This window comes from Poecile atricapillus, chromosome Z, assembly GCF_030490865.1.
Source record: "Poecile atricapillus isolate bPoeAtr1 chromosome Z, bPoeAtr1.hap1, whole genome shotgun sequence".
Lineage (NCBI taxonomy): Eukaryota > Metazoa > Chordata > Aves > Passeriformes > Paridae > Poecile > Poecile atricapillus.
This window is the reverse complement of record NC_081289.1, coordinates 69,276,601-69,292,833: the sequence shown is the minus strand read 5'-3', so window position 1 is coordinate 69,292,833 and position 16,233 is coordinate 69,276,601. Positions and strand designations below refer to the sequence as shown.

The 16,233-nt window shown below is 43.1% G+C and overlaps 1 protein-coding gene across 6 annotated transcripts in view; it reads right to left on the bottom strand.

Annotated features, from left to right (window-relative positions):
- Positions 1 to 579: 579 nt before the first annotated feature.
- MARCHF3 (membrane associated ring-CH-type finger 3) overlaps positions 580 to 16,233 on the bottom strand; it is a 57,286-nt gene continuing 41,632 nt past the window's right edge. For 5 of the 6 annotated variants that reach the window (XM_058864996.1, XM_058864995.1, XM_058864994.1 and 2 more), the window contains exons 5-6: positions 5,716 to 5,925; positions 580 to 2,183 (exon numbers count right to left, since the gene is read on the bottom strand). In XM_058864996.1, coding sequence (XP_058720979.1) covers positions 2,025 to 2,183; positions 5,716 to 5,925 — 369 coding nt within the window. In that variant the 3' untranslated portion in view covers positions 580 to 2,024. The other variant, XM_058864999.1, reaches the window with a different exon arrangement.

Sequence of the window (16,233 nt, the reverse complement as noted above, 5' to 3'; positions counted from 1 at the left end):
GAATTCGAGAGCAGTAATAAAGTTGTGAAGAAAGCTTACCTAATGTATGTGTGTGGGCATTAAAACACTGACAGCATCCTGACCCAGCTTGATTTGCTTTATTTCTTTGCCCCTGGCCAGCAGATCTTTTTATTTATTCCTTTTTTTTTTTTTTTTAATCTGGAATTCTGCTTAAATGCACATTCAGTCTTCATTCCAAACAGTTCTTTACCTTTGGGAAGAGGTATTAAAAGAAAAATAAAGCACTACAGGTTTTAGGCTATCACAGAGATTGTGACATCCTTGTCTTCAGAGCCTTGTGTCTTTTTCTCTGGAAGAGAAGCAGATATTCACAGCCAAACATGAGCAACCCCAGCCTTGTCAGACCAGTCTGCAGGCTCTTGATTTAACTACACACCTTGGCTGGTTGTGTGAGTTCCTTTCTGTTGGAATGAGGCTGTTATTGCTGTATATCCCCATGGTTCTCCGATCCCCATGACTGACAAAGAACATTGTTAAATAACATGCTCACAGCTAGACTGGTCCACAGACAGAATAAATAAATTTAACAGATTTGGCTTTGTCTACTAAGCTTTCTTCCCCCCTCCCACCACAGAGCACGCACAAGACATCAAATAACTTCTTGTCTGATGGTAAATACCCATAATACCTTAAACATTATGAATAACAAATTATTATCCTTCCTGCTATGACTTCCTTTTGATTTTCAATTCTTGCAGTGTTTGGAAAACAGAGCACATGGTGATATTGCCATCCATACACAATTCTAAGAAATTCATCTGTTCAGAGAGGCTCGGTATCGATTTTTAATTCTAGCAGCATTTGGTAATGAGATCTTGTGTAGTTATTTAAAATAAATCTGTCTACATAAGTGTGTCTCTTCTGGGAGTGAAGAATTGCTGAATGAATTGGGCATAAAACCAAGGGGAAGCAGATAAAGTCACCCAGGAATAAGGTCTGATCTTTACACTCCAAATTCAATTTGGCCACCACAGAAGACTGTGTATTAAATGTTTTAAATTTTTTTTTTTGTCTCAGTGCTACCGTGAGAGGCCAGGGTTTGCACACACTCTGCTAAATCCTACCTGTCAAACTGGAGTTTCTGCTGCTTTAAAGTAATGCTGTTCTTCATGCAAGATGAGTCCCTGCTTCCTAAAACTTATCTGAGGATCTCATTCATTATGTATGCAGAGCTTTCCCTATACAAAAGTAAGCTGTTGAGTTAAATTCAGCCTGGTGTAAATGCAGGATAAATTGGCCAAGTTTGAATTCACACCAGCAGAATGTGCACCTCACTGAAGAATGTGGTGCTTCTTCATGGAAAAGTACATTTTTTCTTTTTTTTTTTTTTCCTGAGTGCTGTGTACTATAATACTTTTGATAGGAAGATTACTGCAATTTGTCTAATTTTTTAATTTTTATTGTGCCTGCTAGATTCATAACTGAAGAATCTTCCTGTCAGACCTTCTCTGCCAAATAGGAAATGGGTAATAGGATTTTCTAATCACTTTGTAGCATTTAAATAATGTGCCAATTTCTAGAGCTTATTACACACAAATTTTAATAATCAAAACATTGGTATAATGGACCTGCAGATAAAATCAAATGAGGAAATGCCATTGCTGTGCTTTAGGAAGCAGAAAGAAATATTGGTTACTGTCCAGCTGCCTAAAGAAACAGTACTGTAGGAGCAAGAAATCATAAAAACAAAGCACTTTTTAAACCTGTTTTGCATTGTTAATTACCATAGTTTAATACTTTAAACAATAAAAAAGTTTGCATCACTCTATGACGCAAGAATTAACATATTTGCAGAATCCATAGGGTCCCTGCTAACTAAACACGTTTGGCAGCTTAGCAAATGCCACAAACGACTGCAGCATCCATGACTTGAACTCTGGCTGTGACTTTTCCCTCTGCAGTCGGTCCATAAATCCAAATTGCACATTCCTAGGTGCTGGGCGCTGCCCCGACCCCGGCCAGTCTGAGAAAGAAACACCTTCAGTGTACAGCCCCACCCCAAATCACACGATTGTCTCCTTGGAGCTCCTTTTGAGGGGCTGCAGGCCCAGCAGGGACTGCTGGGTGGAGGGGACGTTGGCAGATTTTGGGATGAGGAGCATCACCCGCTGATTGTTCCGACGCCACTCGTGGTACAGCCGGCAGTGGTACCTGAAGGACACCTGGGGACAGAAGGGACACCTTCCTGAAGCTGCCTTCATCCTCTGCAAGGAGCCATCTGGGGCTCCAAACACCTCCCAGTGGGACAAAAAGGGGTGAAAACTGCTGAAGAGAGAGACCCACCAAGCCCCAAGGTGCCACAGCAGAGGAGAAAAGCAGCCTGTGCCTATTTTATCTCTCATTCCCCTTTTCCACAGGCTGAAAAATCAGCCATCCTGCTTCTGCCTTTCTCAAGAGCGGCTGGCACACATGGGAAAAAAAATAAAAAATTGGGATATCCTGCCTTTCTTCAGGTTGCTAAATTGACAGTGTAATTGTTTGCAGGCAGATGAACACAGGGTTGTGTGTTCTACATTGTAATATTTTACTGCTGAATGCATCAAAGTTGGGCTTGCACAGAGGCAATGAGCTGACAACGTGGGTGTCTCAATTTAGATTGTCTCTGAAAATTTCATGTTGTTGTTGTTGTTGTTGTTATCAGGTAATTTCAGCCTTATTGAAGAGAAATGAGTGACTGCTGTGGAGACTCAAGATAGCTCTGCCTCGTGTTTTTGAAAAATAGTTTACACCAAGTTTTAGTGGCAGCCAAGCTTTGTGGGAGTTGTAGCTGTGCTAGAGGATGCATATGTGCAGCTAAAAACAACAACAATGACAACAAAAACCAACAAAATCTAAAACCAAAATGTAAATTTTAAGAGAAATGTGCCAAGTGATGATTGTTTTGTCCTTGGGCTGTGGGCAGGACCTGACCCATGCACTGTATCCTTACTGCATAAAGGGTGCTTTTAAGTAAAGAAACATAACTTTCAATGATCTCCTATGAGGAGAATGCTTTGTTTTTCTTTTTTTCTTGTATTATTAGATCTTTTTACAGTTGTCTGAGGAAAACCTATATTGCTTTGGTTTACTAAGCAGTTTAGAAGTAAAGTTTAGAAGCAAAGGCAGCTCTTCAGATTGATTCCCCCAACTTTCAACCTCCCCTCCACCCTATGAAGGAAAGCATCCTGCATCTTCTGTGGAGCAGTGTGTATGAAGGAACATGAGAAATCTTTTCTCAAAAGACACTGCAGGAGCAGTAGAAATTGCTTAGAGTACTGAGGAGGGTAAAAACACCCCAACACCTGCAAAGGTGGACGCCCTGTAAAATGCAGTGACAGCTTCAGGAGAGTTCAGGCTGGGTTTTCAAGCAGCAGAATGTGAGGTTTTTGGAGTAAGAGCTGCATTGTTAAACCAGGTGTGCATGGTACACAAGAGAAAATCAAGTGTGGCCCCGAATTCTTTGAGTATCAACCTCCTTTTTGTGCCCAGGTCTTCCTTCTTGGGAGAACCTCTTTTGGTGTGTGTTAAAAACACAGAGTAAAAAGCAGCAGTGTTTTATGGATAACTTGTCTGCTTTAGAGGGAGGGATAAAACAGCTTCTGGGGTGCTAAAAAATAGCATCCCTCCTGTTCACTGCTCACTGGGATAACTGTGGTGTGTAAATAATCTGTATGCCAGCTTCTGCCTCCAGAGCAGGAAAGCCGATTTACTGGAAGTAAAACCAAGTTTTAGTTCTCCTAATTTCCCCAGGACCTAAAGGGATATTGTATCATCTTGTGTGCAATTTACCCCGCAGCACTGAACCTTTTCCCTGCACAGCCACAGCTGTGTGACAGGATTCTCCCACTTCCAAAAGTGACAAGGCATGTGCTGCTGAAGAATTGGATGAAATTAACATTTCTGTGTGTAGGACCATTCCTTCCTGCAAGGGGGGGGAGCTGGGGCTTTCCTCCATAACTGAAGGGAGGGTTATTTTGCCTTCAATCATTTGGTGATTCAGTCCCCTAAAGGCTTTCCTGCCTCTCCCTTCCCAGGTGAACACGGTGCTTCCTTAGCCCATCCATCTCCTACTGCCCTAAATAACAATTCAGAGTGGAATTACAACTGTCCACAACCCAGGGAGCATCAAAGATACTGAATTTCCATTAAATCAACCAAGGCATGCATTTACATCAGGCTCACTATCACTCTCATGCTCTCCAAGAGCCAGCAGCACATTTCTCTGTGTGCTTTGGAAGGGGCAAATTTTATAAAGTGAACAGAAGGGATTTTTGCTTCTTACTCTGCAGATGAAATACCCAGAGACAGGCACCAAAGCTGAGATGCTGCAGTGGTCTTCATAAGCAAGGTTGGACAAGTCCATGTGTCATAGCTAATTAAGTGCACCTAAAAAAAATGCCTTTTACCACTCCCAACAATTTTGGTGACGGTGAATTAAGTCTCTTAGGTAAATTGTTCAGCATTTTGGTTCCTAAGACAGCTGTACCCAAAGGAAATTTGAACAATATTTGCTTGCAGACCTGCCAGGCACATCTACACCCAGCACTGCAGGAAAAGCAAGTGTGGCCTCTCTGCTGGAGGATCTGGCCTGTCTCAGGAGAGTGCTGCTGCTTCACAGAAAAGCAGAAACAACAAAGAGGTGAACTGCACAAGGCTGGAAAGGCAAAACTGTGAGCTTTCCCTCCTGTCTGCCTGCGTTCCTCTGTGGGTGGGACAGGGCTCACAAATGTGTAAATGTAATGTTCCCTTTCATGGCTTTCTTGGAGACACTCATGAGGAAGTGTGGTGTTTCTGTGTTTCCCTTCACATCCCCTTTTCCTCAGCACAGGGGGTTTCTTGTTCCACCAATGCAGTTTTTCAGAAGTGCCACCTCCTCAGCAGCTTACACGGGTCCAAATCTGCTGGAAGGGGAGGCAGGGCTTTTCCTGCCCCAGCAGAACCAGCCTAGCACCATCTGAGTGCACTGGCAGTGAGTGCTGCCCCTCTGCACCACCCTGCCCTTGCCACTGCACAGAAATAGGTGTAAAATGTCAAACACAGCATGAACCTGGGCTTTTCAGTGGACTGCTACACCGTGGGTGGATAAACACCCATTTTGGCAGCTGTCCCCTGTGCTCCTCAGGTCTCTGCTGGGCCCTGTCAGTGCCCTGGGGACAGTAAATTATCTCAGCTCAACAACCTGACAGAACAAGTGGCTCTCAGGATGGATTGGCATGCGAGTGACTCGTGCTGGGGTGCAGGATGCAGTTTAACCTGCACTGCAAAGGCAGCTCTGTTTTTACAGACCTGGGCTTCTCCCACATCCAGTACTTCTGAATTGTAAAACTGGGAAGATGTTGCATTAGAATAAAACGAGGCAGCCAAGTTGTTCGCCTAAATCTTTTTTTCGTGTGTGTGTGTGTGTGCTGTGCCTTCACCCTTTGCACATCACATTTGATGAAACTCCCTCCTGTAGCACCTGTCCCAAAGTCCTCCCTGCGACTTCCCTGTCTCCCTCCCGCTGTCCCCAGTGGTGTTTGGGATCTGAGAATCCTTATCCCGAAGCAAACTGTCTTTCTGGTGTTCCAGGGAGCTTGAATGCTGTGGAAACAAGAGGTTTCCTGCAGGTTGCACCTACCAGCACAGGAGGCAAGCAGGAGCAATGCCATTCATTTCCCCGTTTTCTCTCCCCCCCTTTTTTTTTCCTGTGGGTTAAATAAAAGCCCTGATACTTACCAGGGTCCAAAAGAGGTAAATAGTGAAGAGTGCCACAGTGAGTGCAATGAGGCCGACAGCTTCCAGCCTACTGCTAAAGTGCAGGTGGTCCACGGCTCCTCGCAGGCACAGCCAGCCGGAGACAGTGGCCAGCGGGGTGATGAAGAGGAAGCACACCATGTCCCCAAAGAGCGTCCTCTTCTCGTGCTGGGGGCCCGGGTTCCTCAGCCACTGCAGGCAGAACACAGACAAGGCAAGGGAGGGTGTTTTGCCCTCAGCTCAAAGCACAAACCCACCCCTTTGAGGAGTGAACTCGGAGCACGCACAGGACGCGGCTTTCGGTGTCCCCAGGGATGCCTTGCATGTACCTGGAGATTTTTATAATGTGTAGGTGTATAGCTCCTAGCACTCTTCCTGGCCTCTCTCACATTTCAGAATCATAAGCCAACCCTTTCTAACACGTTCTTTAAATTCTGTTTAGTCTCATTCTCGAGAAGAGAACTTCTAACCAGGATACTTTGTTTTTCACCAGAATTTGAGAGCTGTAGCAAAATATATGACAAGCAACCCCCTGGACCAACTCCAGGGGACAGACCCAAAGGCAACTGGTCTCTTACTGGATCTACCTGCTAGATTTACTAATTAATTAACCCTATTAAAATTGTATCCTGTGATTGAAATTGAAATCCTCTATCACTCACATGCATACCTATACCATAACTGAAGCAAAGGTTAGGATTGAACAGCTATCAAGCCCACACCAACATTTCTATAAACAGGAATAGCAGAGGTTAAAGAAGTTCCTAGGACAGCACTTTAAGGCCTTTTAATTAAAAAAAAACCAAACAAACAAAAACCCCCAAAAAACCCAAACCTTGTCACACAAGGTTTTGAACAGGAAAACTACACAGCCCTGTAATTTTTGCTAATGTGAGCTGTAGGGTTTGGTCAAACCTGCTCTGCAGCATCCTTTCATGGGTTTTTGGGGCCAGCAGCATCAGGTGAGGCTCATGCATCCCTAAACACTTTGGTCCTCTTACTTCCCCAAGTGTGTTACACATGGCAGCAGAAGTCCTGTCTCATGTACAGCTCAGGAATTTAGAACACCAAAAAATACTTTCATAACCTTCTTTTTTTTTTTTTTTTTTTTTTTCAGGATGTAAGTTTTTAACTTGGTTGAATACTCCTGAGACACTAGGGAAGTACAAAGTGCTTTAAACCAGCCAGGTATTACTTGTGAGCAAGAAGTTGTAAGGGAAGACGCCAAGAGGGAAGTTCAGTACTGTTTTTTTCCTCTCCTTAACCAGGAAAGATAGTAACCAGCTGTGGTGAGCAGCTAAGCCCCCACACAGCCATTTCCTCACCCCTCCACCCCATCAGTATCAGGGGAAGAATAGCAAGAGGCTACAAGTAGAGTTTTCTTCAGCAGAGCTTGTGCAAAATAATGGGACGCAGGTTTACTTTTGAACATCTTTTTATTTTACTAAAGGTACTTCAGCTTTAAAGAGAATGCTGAAAAGTGAAAGTCACACTACTTTCCTTGGAGCTTTCACTCCATTTACTTAAAAACAACCCCAAGGGTTTATGTGCAACAGCTTCAGGTTATATCTGGCTGCTTCTGAAGTGGACTGATTGCAACCTTCCCCTTGTTCCATGTCTAGGAGTCCCTGCAACGTGAAACCACCAAGAAAATGAGAGGAACTGAAAGCACCTGACGGTAGAGATTGTGCTTTGAAAGGTTCTAAAGACTGCAAAAAAGGTTTTGTGGAAAAACACTTGTTTGAAAGGTGACCTGGAAGAGAAATGCCAGGCATTTGTTCGCTTCTTGTCCTCAACAGGAATTGCAGGTGTTCACCACTTTCCCAGGACAGACTTCAGAATTTTGGCACTAAAGCAGCTCAGGTAGTGCAAGAACAGTTCCCAGTTCTGGGAGAAAGGAGGAAGAACATCAGGGATGCAGGGGAGGGAGCACACACGCCAGGGCATGAGCTGTTATCCCCACCCTGTGACTGTCACTAGGCACAGTGCAGTGCTCCTGAATTAAGACAGGATTTTTTCACCGTGCCATCAAACCTGACTGAAAGTTTGAGCAGATTAAAATGGTGTGGAGCTGGTGGCCCCCTGCTCCTTGTGCCCTGTGGCACACGAACAAAGAGTCAAACCCAAGCAATTCAAATATTTGATGAGGCTGTGGCAGGCAAGAGTAGTATTAAATAATAAATAAAGCCATCACAATTCTACAGTCTAACCTCAAAAAGCTGGAAGGATTTCATTAGCTAGCTCTGAAGTATAAGTCAAAAGCAAAGATTAAGCAATTTCAGTGGTTGTACAGATTTCAGCCACAGCACTTATTTTTCTCCTGAAGTAGTGCACACCTGCTTCTAAATCTGCTTCTGTTTCTGGGTTTCAGTCATTTGTTTTGGGAATGGAATGGGCACTGTCAAGTTACTTTATAGCTAGAAAGCTAAGTCAGCAAATCCTTTTGTGCAACTCATACCCACACAGGCACCCTAACAAAGCCCTGAGCTGATTAATTACTGTGGCAGTATGGTATGGACTGCCCTGCTGGCCCAGAACGAGATGTAAGGCCAGATGAAGCTGTCAGATCTGCACTGTGACACTGAAATCTGTCCTATTAAAATGTGTCAACGTGCCCAATTATTTCTGCAATAAGTCGAGACTCTCAGAGTGATAATTTCCATTTAGGAGAGCGCGAGGGGAAAAAAAGAAGAGAAATAAAAAGTTATGAAAAGGGTCATGTTTGAAGTAAAATGCTGGCCTGCCTGGCTTTTTGTGAAGTGCAATCTTAAAGTGATTAGTGTTCCCTGTTCCTGATCCACAGGTAAGTGGAGCAGGAATAATAAGACGTGAAATGACTTCAGCAGTGGCAGCAAAATTTATTTCAAAAACTTTAAGCACAGCACCTGATGCAAAACCCAACCTTGGCTGATGACTGAGACAAGCCAAGAGTTCCTCTGAGAATCCAGCACCTCAGAGAGATGGGGCTAACATTTATCTCAACAAAGTCACTCTCTAAATACACCTTGAGGAAAGCCACAGGGGAGAACTGAAGGGGACCATCAGTGAAGTAAAAGTGCTACTTGAGGTAAGGGACAAGGTTGGCTTAGGAACAGATGGATAACAGTTGTCCCCAAACAAATTTAGGATAAGAATCAGGAAAAAAAAATCCCCATCCTTCAGAGGATCCAGCTCTGGAGCAGCCTCCCAAGAAGAGCAGCTTAGGCTAAAGGCTGACACAGTTTTGAGAAGGAGCTTGCTTGCATCCTGAGAGAGATTTGTGATGTACTGCATTGGACTTGACAAAGCACTGTGAACACACCTGGGGCTCCTCCACCCCCCACACATAACACACACAGAAAGATTTGCTGCAGTCACTTCACAAAGCAGGGTTGAAACTGGAGAAGGAAATCATTGGACCAAGCAGCAGCCAAGGACCAGAGTACCCTGGAGAGCCTCAGACTCTCTGGATTTATCTACCCTAACCAAAATGAGCTGCCAGCAGAGCACTTCTGTAAAACACCTCCACTCAGACTCTGAGCTGCCTCACCACCGCCAAAGGCCAAATCCTGGAAGTACTCATCTCTACAGGTCTAACTTCAATTAGATGACTCACAAATGTAAAAGCAAAGTGTGTGCACAGTGTTTTTCCTGATCAGATCCTAAGGCTACAATCTGTTTCTGCTGGAGAGCCCCTTCTGGTTCAGTACATTCCCCTTGGAGAGATTATTTTAAACACTACTGGAGTTGCACCACGAAGCTGGGGGGAGAGGACAGGAAGGAATTATCTCCCCTAAACGCATTGTCCTTTGAGCAAAAAATAGCTCATTGCACATCAAAACTTGTCAGTTCATTTTGCCATTTTCACGCTGATGGCTCAGCAGTGAGTCCTGGTGGAAGCAGGCTGTGCACAAGCTGAAGTGCTGGAAATTACTGTGGTTTCTGGTTTCCTGCCAGCAGCCACCAGTGGGAGCATTTTCCCTTGGGCTTTAAGCACAGGATGGCTGATATCCTCTCTTTTTTTCAAAGAATATTTCTCTGGAATGAAGAATATTTTTAAAGACCAGAATGACCACTTATTGGTCCTCCTCCTCCTCCTCCCATTTATTGCCCAAAAATTTGCATCAGAGCAATTTCTTTTTGGTTTTTACACTATTTTTACTTGAAACATTTACTTTAACATTTTTCAGTGAAATGCTTTGAAAGTTGGCTTAACTAAATGTAACTCAAAAATAAAACCTCCTAGACTGGAATGGTACATGTGCTTGTTTTCAGTGTCATGAAATATTCTGGGTGACTTGAAACTTTTCTAGGTTAATGTTTTGCCAAGGAAAACAAACATTTGACTGTTAATTTTTGCCTTAAAAAAAATATTTATGCTTCAGTTTTTGGGTCCTTATATCAAATATTCTGTTACTGGCACAGTGATACTGTCTTTAGTAGGTGCCTTTAGAAAGGCCATGGTGACAGCTCACAGAGATGTTTCTTTGGTCTCAAAGGCAGAGGCCTGTGTATTTGAGAGCTGGAATCACAATTATTTGACCTCTGTGATGTTATTGTGTCAATATCATGGCCTCTTTGTAAATGACTCTGCTCTTATTTAAATTTAACCCCCATTTCAACTCAAATTGCAGGGAATATTTTAAATGTGGGTGTCTCAATGACCCAAGGCTTCTTTTTGAAACAGAAAATAAATTTTGCTATGTCTGCATGTTCCTGAAAGGGGAAAAATCACATTTTCCGTTGTAAGGATGGTGTATGGTAAAACTTTTAGTTTTGTTTTGTTTTCTGGAAAGGGTAAATCACAGCTACCACCTAGGGTTGGTTCCTTAGTGTGAGAAGATCACCACAGGCTGTTGCTGTCACACCACAGCTCAATTCTCAATTTTGACCTTGGGTCATTTGCCAGCTGAAAAACAGGAGGAAGAAATTGGGCAGGGAAGGCAAGAGACCAGCGTGGGCCAGTAGGAACTTGCTGGCCAAAGGAAAGGGAAAGAAGCAAATGCACAGGCAGTGAAAGCAAGGACATGTGACCTGGGATGAGTCTAGAGATTAAATTCTCTAAGAGGTTGTGGAGAACTGGGGCCAGGAAGGCCAAGGGGAAGCTGGAACTGAACCTGGAAAGGGGGAAGGGGTAACAGGACACTCCACAGCTTCACTAAACAGAAAAGGAAGGTCACAGAAGGTGTTTTCCCCCACCCTAAACGACTCTGGGAAACGGGAGACAGGGGATGGGGAGCAGCCTGAGGTACTCAACAGCTCCTGTGCCCCAGTCTCCCATGGGAACCTCTCCTCCCAGCCCTCCCCAGGGGAGGGAGGGCAGGATGGGCACTGGGAGCAAAGGCTCTGCCACTGGAAGGAGAGATCCTGCTGAGGGCCAGCTGAGGAACCTGGGTGTGCTCAGCTCCGTGGGACCCGCTGGGATGGAGCCCAGAGTCTGGAGGGAATTGGGGCTGGAGCTGCCGAGCCACTGCCCGTGATACTGGAGAAATCCTGGCAGCCAGGTGAGACCCAGGTGACTGAGAAAAGGGAAACACTGCACCTGTCTTCAAAAAGGGTGGAAAGGAAGACCCTGGGAACACCCTCAGTGCCTGGGGAGATGATGGGACAGACCCTCTGGAAGCTCTGCTGAGGCTCCTGGAGCACAGGGAGGAGATTTGGGGCAGCCAGCACGGCCTCAGCAGGAGCAAGCCCTGCCTGACCAACCCAGTGACCCTCTCTAGTGGGGTGACCACACCAATGGAAAAGGGAAGAGCTATGGATGTCATTTCCCTGGAATTCTGCAGAATTCCTGCAAAGCCTTTGACAGGGTCTCCCAGAACAGCCTTCTGCCTAAACTGGGGAGAGGTGGATTTGATGGATGGACTGCTGGAAGTGTTCCAGGCCAGGCTGGGGAGGGCTTGGAGCAGCCTGGGACAGTGGGAGGTGTCCCTGTGAGCTTTAAGGTCCCTTCCAGCCCAAACCATCCTCTGATTCTGATACACAAAGCTCCACCAAGCAACAATAATATTGTGGCCCCTGGATGTGGTGTCCAGTTTCTGGATTGCACATACTCAGCTCCTAAAAAGGGTTATTAATTCCCTAATTACTATTAGAGTAATAGTAATTAGTAACAGTAATTAGCCATAGTAATTAGTAATTCTCAAATAGAAGAGCTTGCTAAATCACAATGTAGAAATCTATGAAATGCCTTGCAGGTCCAATTACACAATAGTATAATTTTTTAATATTAGTCTGGCTCACTGCTCCTCTCTTTTCCTACTAGCCACTTTTAATTTACAGTTCTGGAGATGCTTGTATCAGTTAAAAGATTCCAGGATGTGTCAAGAAAGAAAAGATTTTGTGGCACTACGGGAAAAGCTGCCGGTTTTTTTCTCTATCTGTGTACATTTGCAATGTTCTCATTCTGTTTTGGATGACTGTATTCCCAGTTAGGCAGACGAATATAAGCATTTGAGAAAATCAACAAAAATCACATTTCACATTTTAAAAGAAAAGCAAAGCAGATTTGCTGCTGGCAACACTTATTTCAAGACATTGCAAATGTCCTGATCTACAAGCTCTAATGTATGGGAAACCAAAAGACACGACAGATAATAAACGCTTGTCAGGTATGCAAAAAGACATGCAATAAATCTTAACAGCTCTATTTTCCTAGAAAATGTAAACTTTAACTGGCTCCTACAAGTGGTAGGAAATGCTACCAGCAGGAAGGACCAGAGACAGATGACAGCTGGGCAGTGTAGAACTATTTTAAAGGACTATGATGTCCAAAGAAGAGTCACCAAACCCATTTTCTAAAACAGGAGAAGCTGTGCCTTTGAAAACTCCAGCATCTCTCCCCCATCTTGCTCATTCTTGAAGCAAATTGATTGTTCACTTACTTTCTCCTGGGAGCTTTCCTCGAGTTTTTTTGCCCTTGATTGTTATAAATTTAGCAATGAGCAGTTACAGATGTGATGGTTTGAACTAGTCTGTTCACTGACAAGTAATTTAAATTTTTCTTTTTTTTATGGGGAGTGGGTTGCTTTTGTTTGCATTCTTCCTGCCAGTACTATAAGAAAGATTTGTGCATCGTAGCAAATCCTTGCTGCAAGGAACATAAAACAGCTACTTAATTTCTCTTTAAAGGAGAAACACTCTGGTTTGGTCTCTGGTTTTCACTCCATTAGGAATATATGGATCCAAAAAATACGCATCTTGGAGAGTTTATGGTTTTAAATCTGTGCTGGGGAGTTTATTTACATATTTATTTATTTTAAAATACTTTTTAAAACTCAGACATACATCTACTGGAAATCTACATGGCTGCTTCAGATTCTCCCTGTGTGAGTTGGTCTTAGGGGGATTTTTTTTTCACAGCCAAAGACAGCTAGGTACAAAAATGTCTCTATCACCTTGCCCTTTTAATCTGCCCTTTTTGGGTCAAGAAAGGAAGGAGGATGAACACACCTTAGTTATCTGCTCTCCGCCCTAATATGATGTATGGACAGCTGCAGTTCCTCCAAACTTTGATTTATGGAAGTTTTCCTGGTTGGTGACTATGCTGAGGAACCATTTATTTTCCTTCTGGCTTGAGGTGTGACCCTTTTTGTAAACTACCTGCAGCAAATCTGGAGTCTGTTCATTGCAGTAATTTAATGCTAATGACTTGCTTCACTGAACAGCAGAGAGGAAAAATAAGTTGAAGTAATCCCAACAGATAAAAACATCGTGACTCAAAGCCTTGCACAGGAAATAAATTAATAAATTCAGTGTAAGGCTTTGGGAGGTTTTAATTTATAATGCAAGCTCATCTTAAATACTTCATGCATAGGTGTACATTTTAGAGCATTTTAAAATTTATTTTACTTTACTGATACAAGCTTTATAGCCAGCAACACTGTGGGGAAAAACTGAAGTTAATTTCTGCCCAATATTGCTGTGCTTATCCAGACTTTATTTTTTCTCCTAGTTATATTGTTTTGCTTATAAGCTTTGTATTGTTAATTAAATGCTTTCTGTTGTTTGGAAAAAAAAAAGAAGAACCAACAGATACCAAATCCTGGTTGGCTTAAAACTTGTAAGTAACTTAAAAGAAATACAAGCCTGACTTATATGGTCACATAACACTCTTATACCATTTTTATTTTGTGGCTGGCTGTTCCCTAACATTTTATTATTGCACATAAATATATTTGTACTGCCACATTTCGTGCCTGCTCTTGCACTGAGCCAAGTGGAAGCAACACAGATGCAGTGTGGAAATTGAAATGAAGATGATACATAATACTTACAAAAAGCTTGACTAATCTTTATTCTGAAACACAACTAAAGCAGCTATGTGAATAATAATACACATTCCTAATGCAGATTTTTTTTTTCCAGGGGATGCACTGCATTGAAAAAGGCAGCTTATATAAAGCTGGAAGGTCCATAAAAGTCAGTAACGGAATTACTGCAGTTTGAAATCTCACTGTGCTGGTTTTGAGGTCCTTGTCACAAGGAACATCAGCTCTGTGCATATCAAACACCCTGCTGTAGATTTCCCTTTCCTTTGGGGTGGAAGGGTTAGGTTCAGACCCTGACTCCTCTAAGTGAATTTTGCACCACTGTGAATGCTGAAGGAGGGTTTTAATCACCACCACAGTGCCTGATTCACATTCCCAGCGTGGAAACACAGTTCTTTTGGGGAGAATAACGTGAGTTCAAAACAAAAAAAAAAAAAAAGAAATTAACCCAGAGGCACCACAAGTTTGCTGTTGGGAGGATGGATCTGCCTGACAGACTGCACTACCACTGCCTGATGGTCTGGTTGGGGTTTGGGCGTCAAACAACCATCACACTGTGCATTTCCAGGGAGAAGATCCTCCCTCAGACAAAAAAAACCACACATCCTCTGGCAGAGACAAAGGAGAGGCACAGAGCTGCCTCTGGTCCTCTGCTGCTGCCACAAGGATGGACACAGGGAGGAAGGAATACTGCTGGACCATCAGCCATGCCACTTATTCCAGTTCAACCTCACTGTTGCTGCAGCCTCTCCTGCTAACAGCAGGAATAAATTCACATATGACATTTCTAGATAAAACCAGGAAAGTGCCTCATTTTTTTTTCCCACTGAAAGAGATTTCTTCCACGCCCATATCTAAGCCACTAGGAAGCAATGATCAATCCAGTGAAGGGACAAGGAGAAAATATAATAGCATGTTGTTTCCTTTTTTTTCCCTTTGAAAAACAGTATGATATGTCTTGGAATAGTCAGAAATACCTTTTTATTTTTTTTTTCCACCCCTGGCGGAAGATCTCTTGGAGAAAAGATCAATATGATGACTGATTGCTTTGAGAATTTCTTCACTCCCTGTCACTGACCCCTGAATGGGATGTATTCACTCTGTGAGACAAGGAATGTTGAGGAGTTACTGGATAGGTTTTTAGAGTCTGTGCTCTATAAATCACTTTATGAGTACAATAGCTTCTCTTGACCTACTAAAACACATTGGTAAAACTCATCATTCACCTCCAGTGAGAGGAGGACCATTTACTCTTTCCATTATCTAGGTCAGGGGAATCTTTGGAGAACTAATTACCTCCCTAAATGAAGAGAACTTTGACACCCCACCCCAAACCTACACACACTGAGGCGTTAAAAGCAGGTGGCCACTTTGGCTTGCCACTCATCCAGATGTTACCACAGGGTTTTTGTGAGAAATGGTCCTATTACACCTGATAAACCTCTTTCCATGTCCTCACACTCCAGGTCACTCAGAGAGACAGGCATGAAAGTGCTTTCAGGACACAGAAGATGAGGGAATCTGGAAACTTGCTTCTGCTTTGGTCCTGCTTTGGGAACTTTCAGATTTTTCCTGCAATTACTTGCATGGGGAGGTCTTTGCATTTAAAAGTGCTGTGTATTAAATAATTAGAAACTTCCAGGACAAACTTAAATTACACTGACAGAAATCAAGAGGTTTGATTGTCTTTCTGCTTAATTTGCCCCTGGCAAAATTAAGTATATAAAACACACAATATAATACAATATACAAATACAGCTCATTTTAGTTACTCTTTCTCTCTGCTGCTCTCAGCTTTGAAAGTGCATCTTTATTTTCCTTCTAAACTGAAAACATATTTCCTTTATAAGATCACAAAGGACTGGGGGTTTTTATGACCATTCCTGCAACTGCAACCAACTGTTGATTTCTGCACTTAAAATACTGTGGGTTTAAGTACCTGAGAAGTCAGAAAATAATGACCAGTAAAGATAAAAACACTTAGCTATGTTTCAGAAATGTTCTTGCTTAGGGTTTTCATTTGTCCTCAGCTGAGGAACAACTGGCAGGTTTACCATTATTACTCTACATATCATTGTTGTTGTTGTTGTTGTTTCTACTACTTTTAACTGCTTTTGCCCAAAAAGCAAACTCATTTCACCTGGGAGAAATAAAGAAGGCCTGGGCAGGGTCAGCTTTGCTTTCAGCGCCTTCCATCATCATCAGCTCTGCCCAGCACCACATCCAATTTGTGCAGCACAAGCCTCACCAG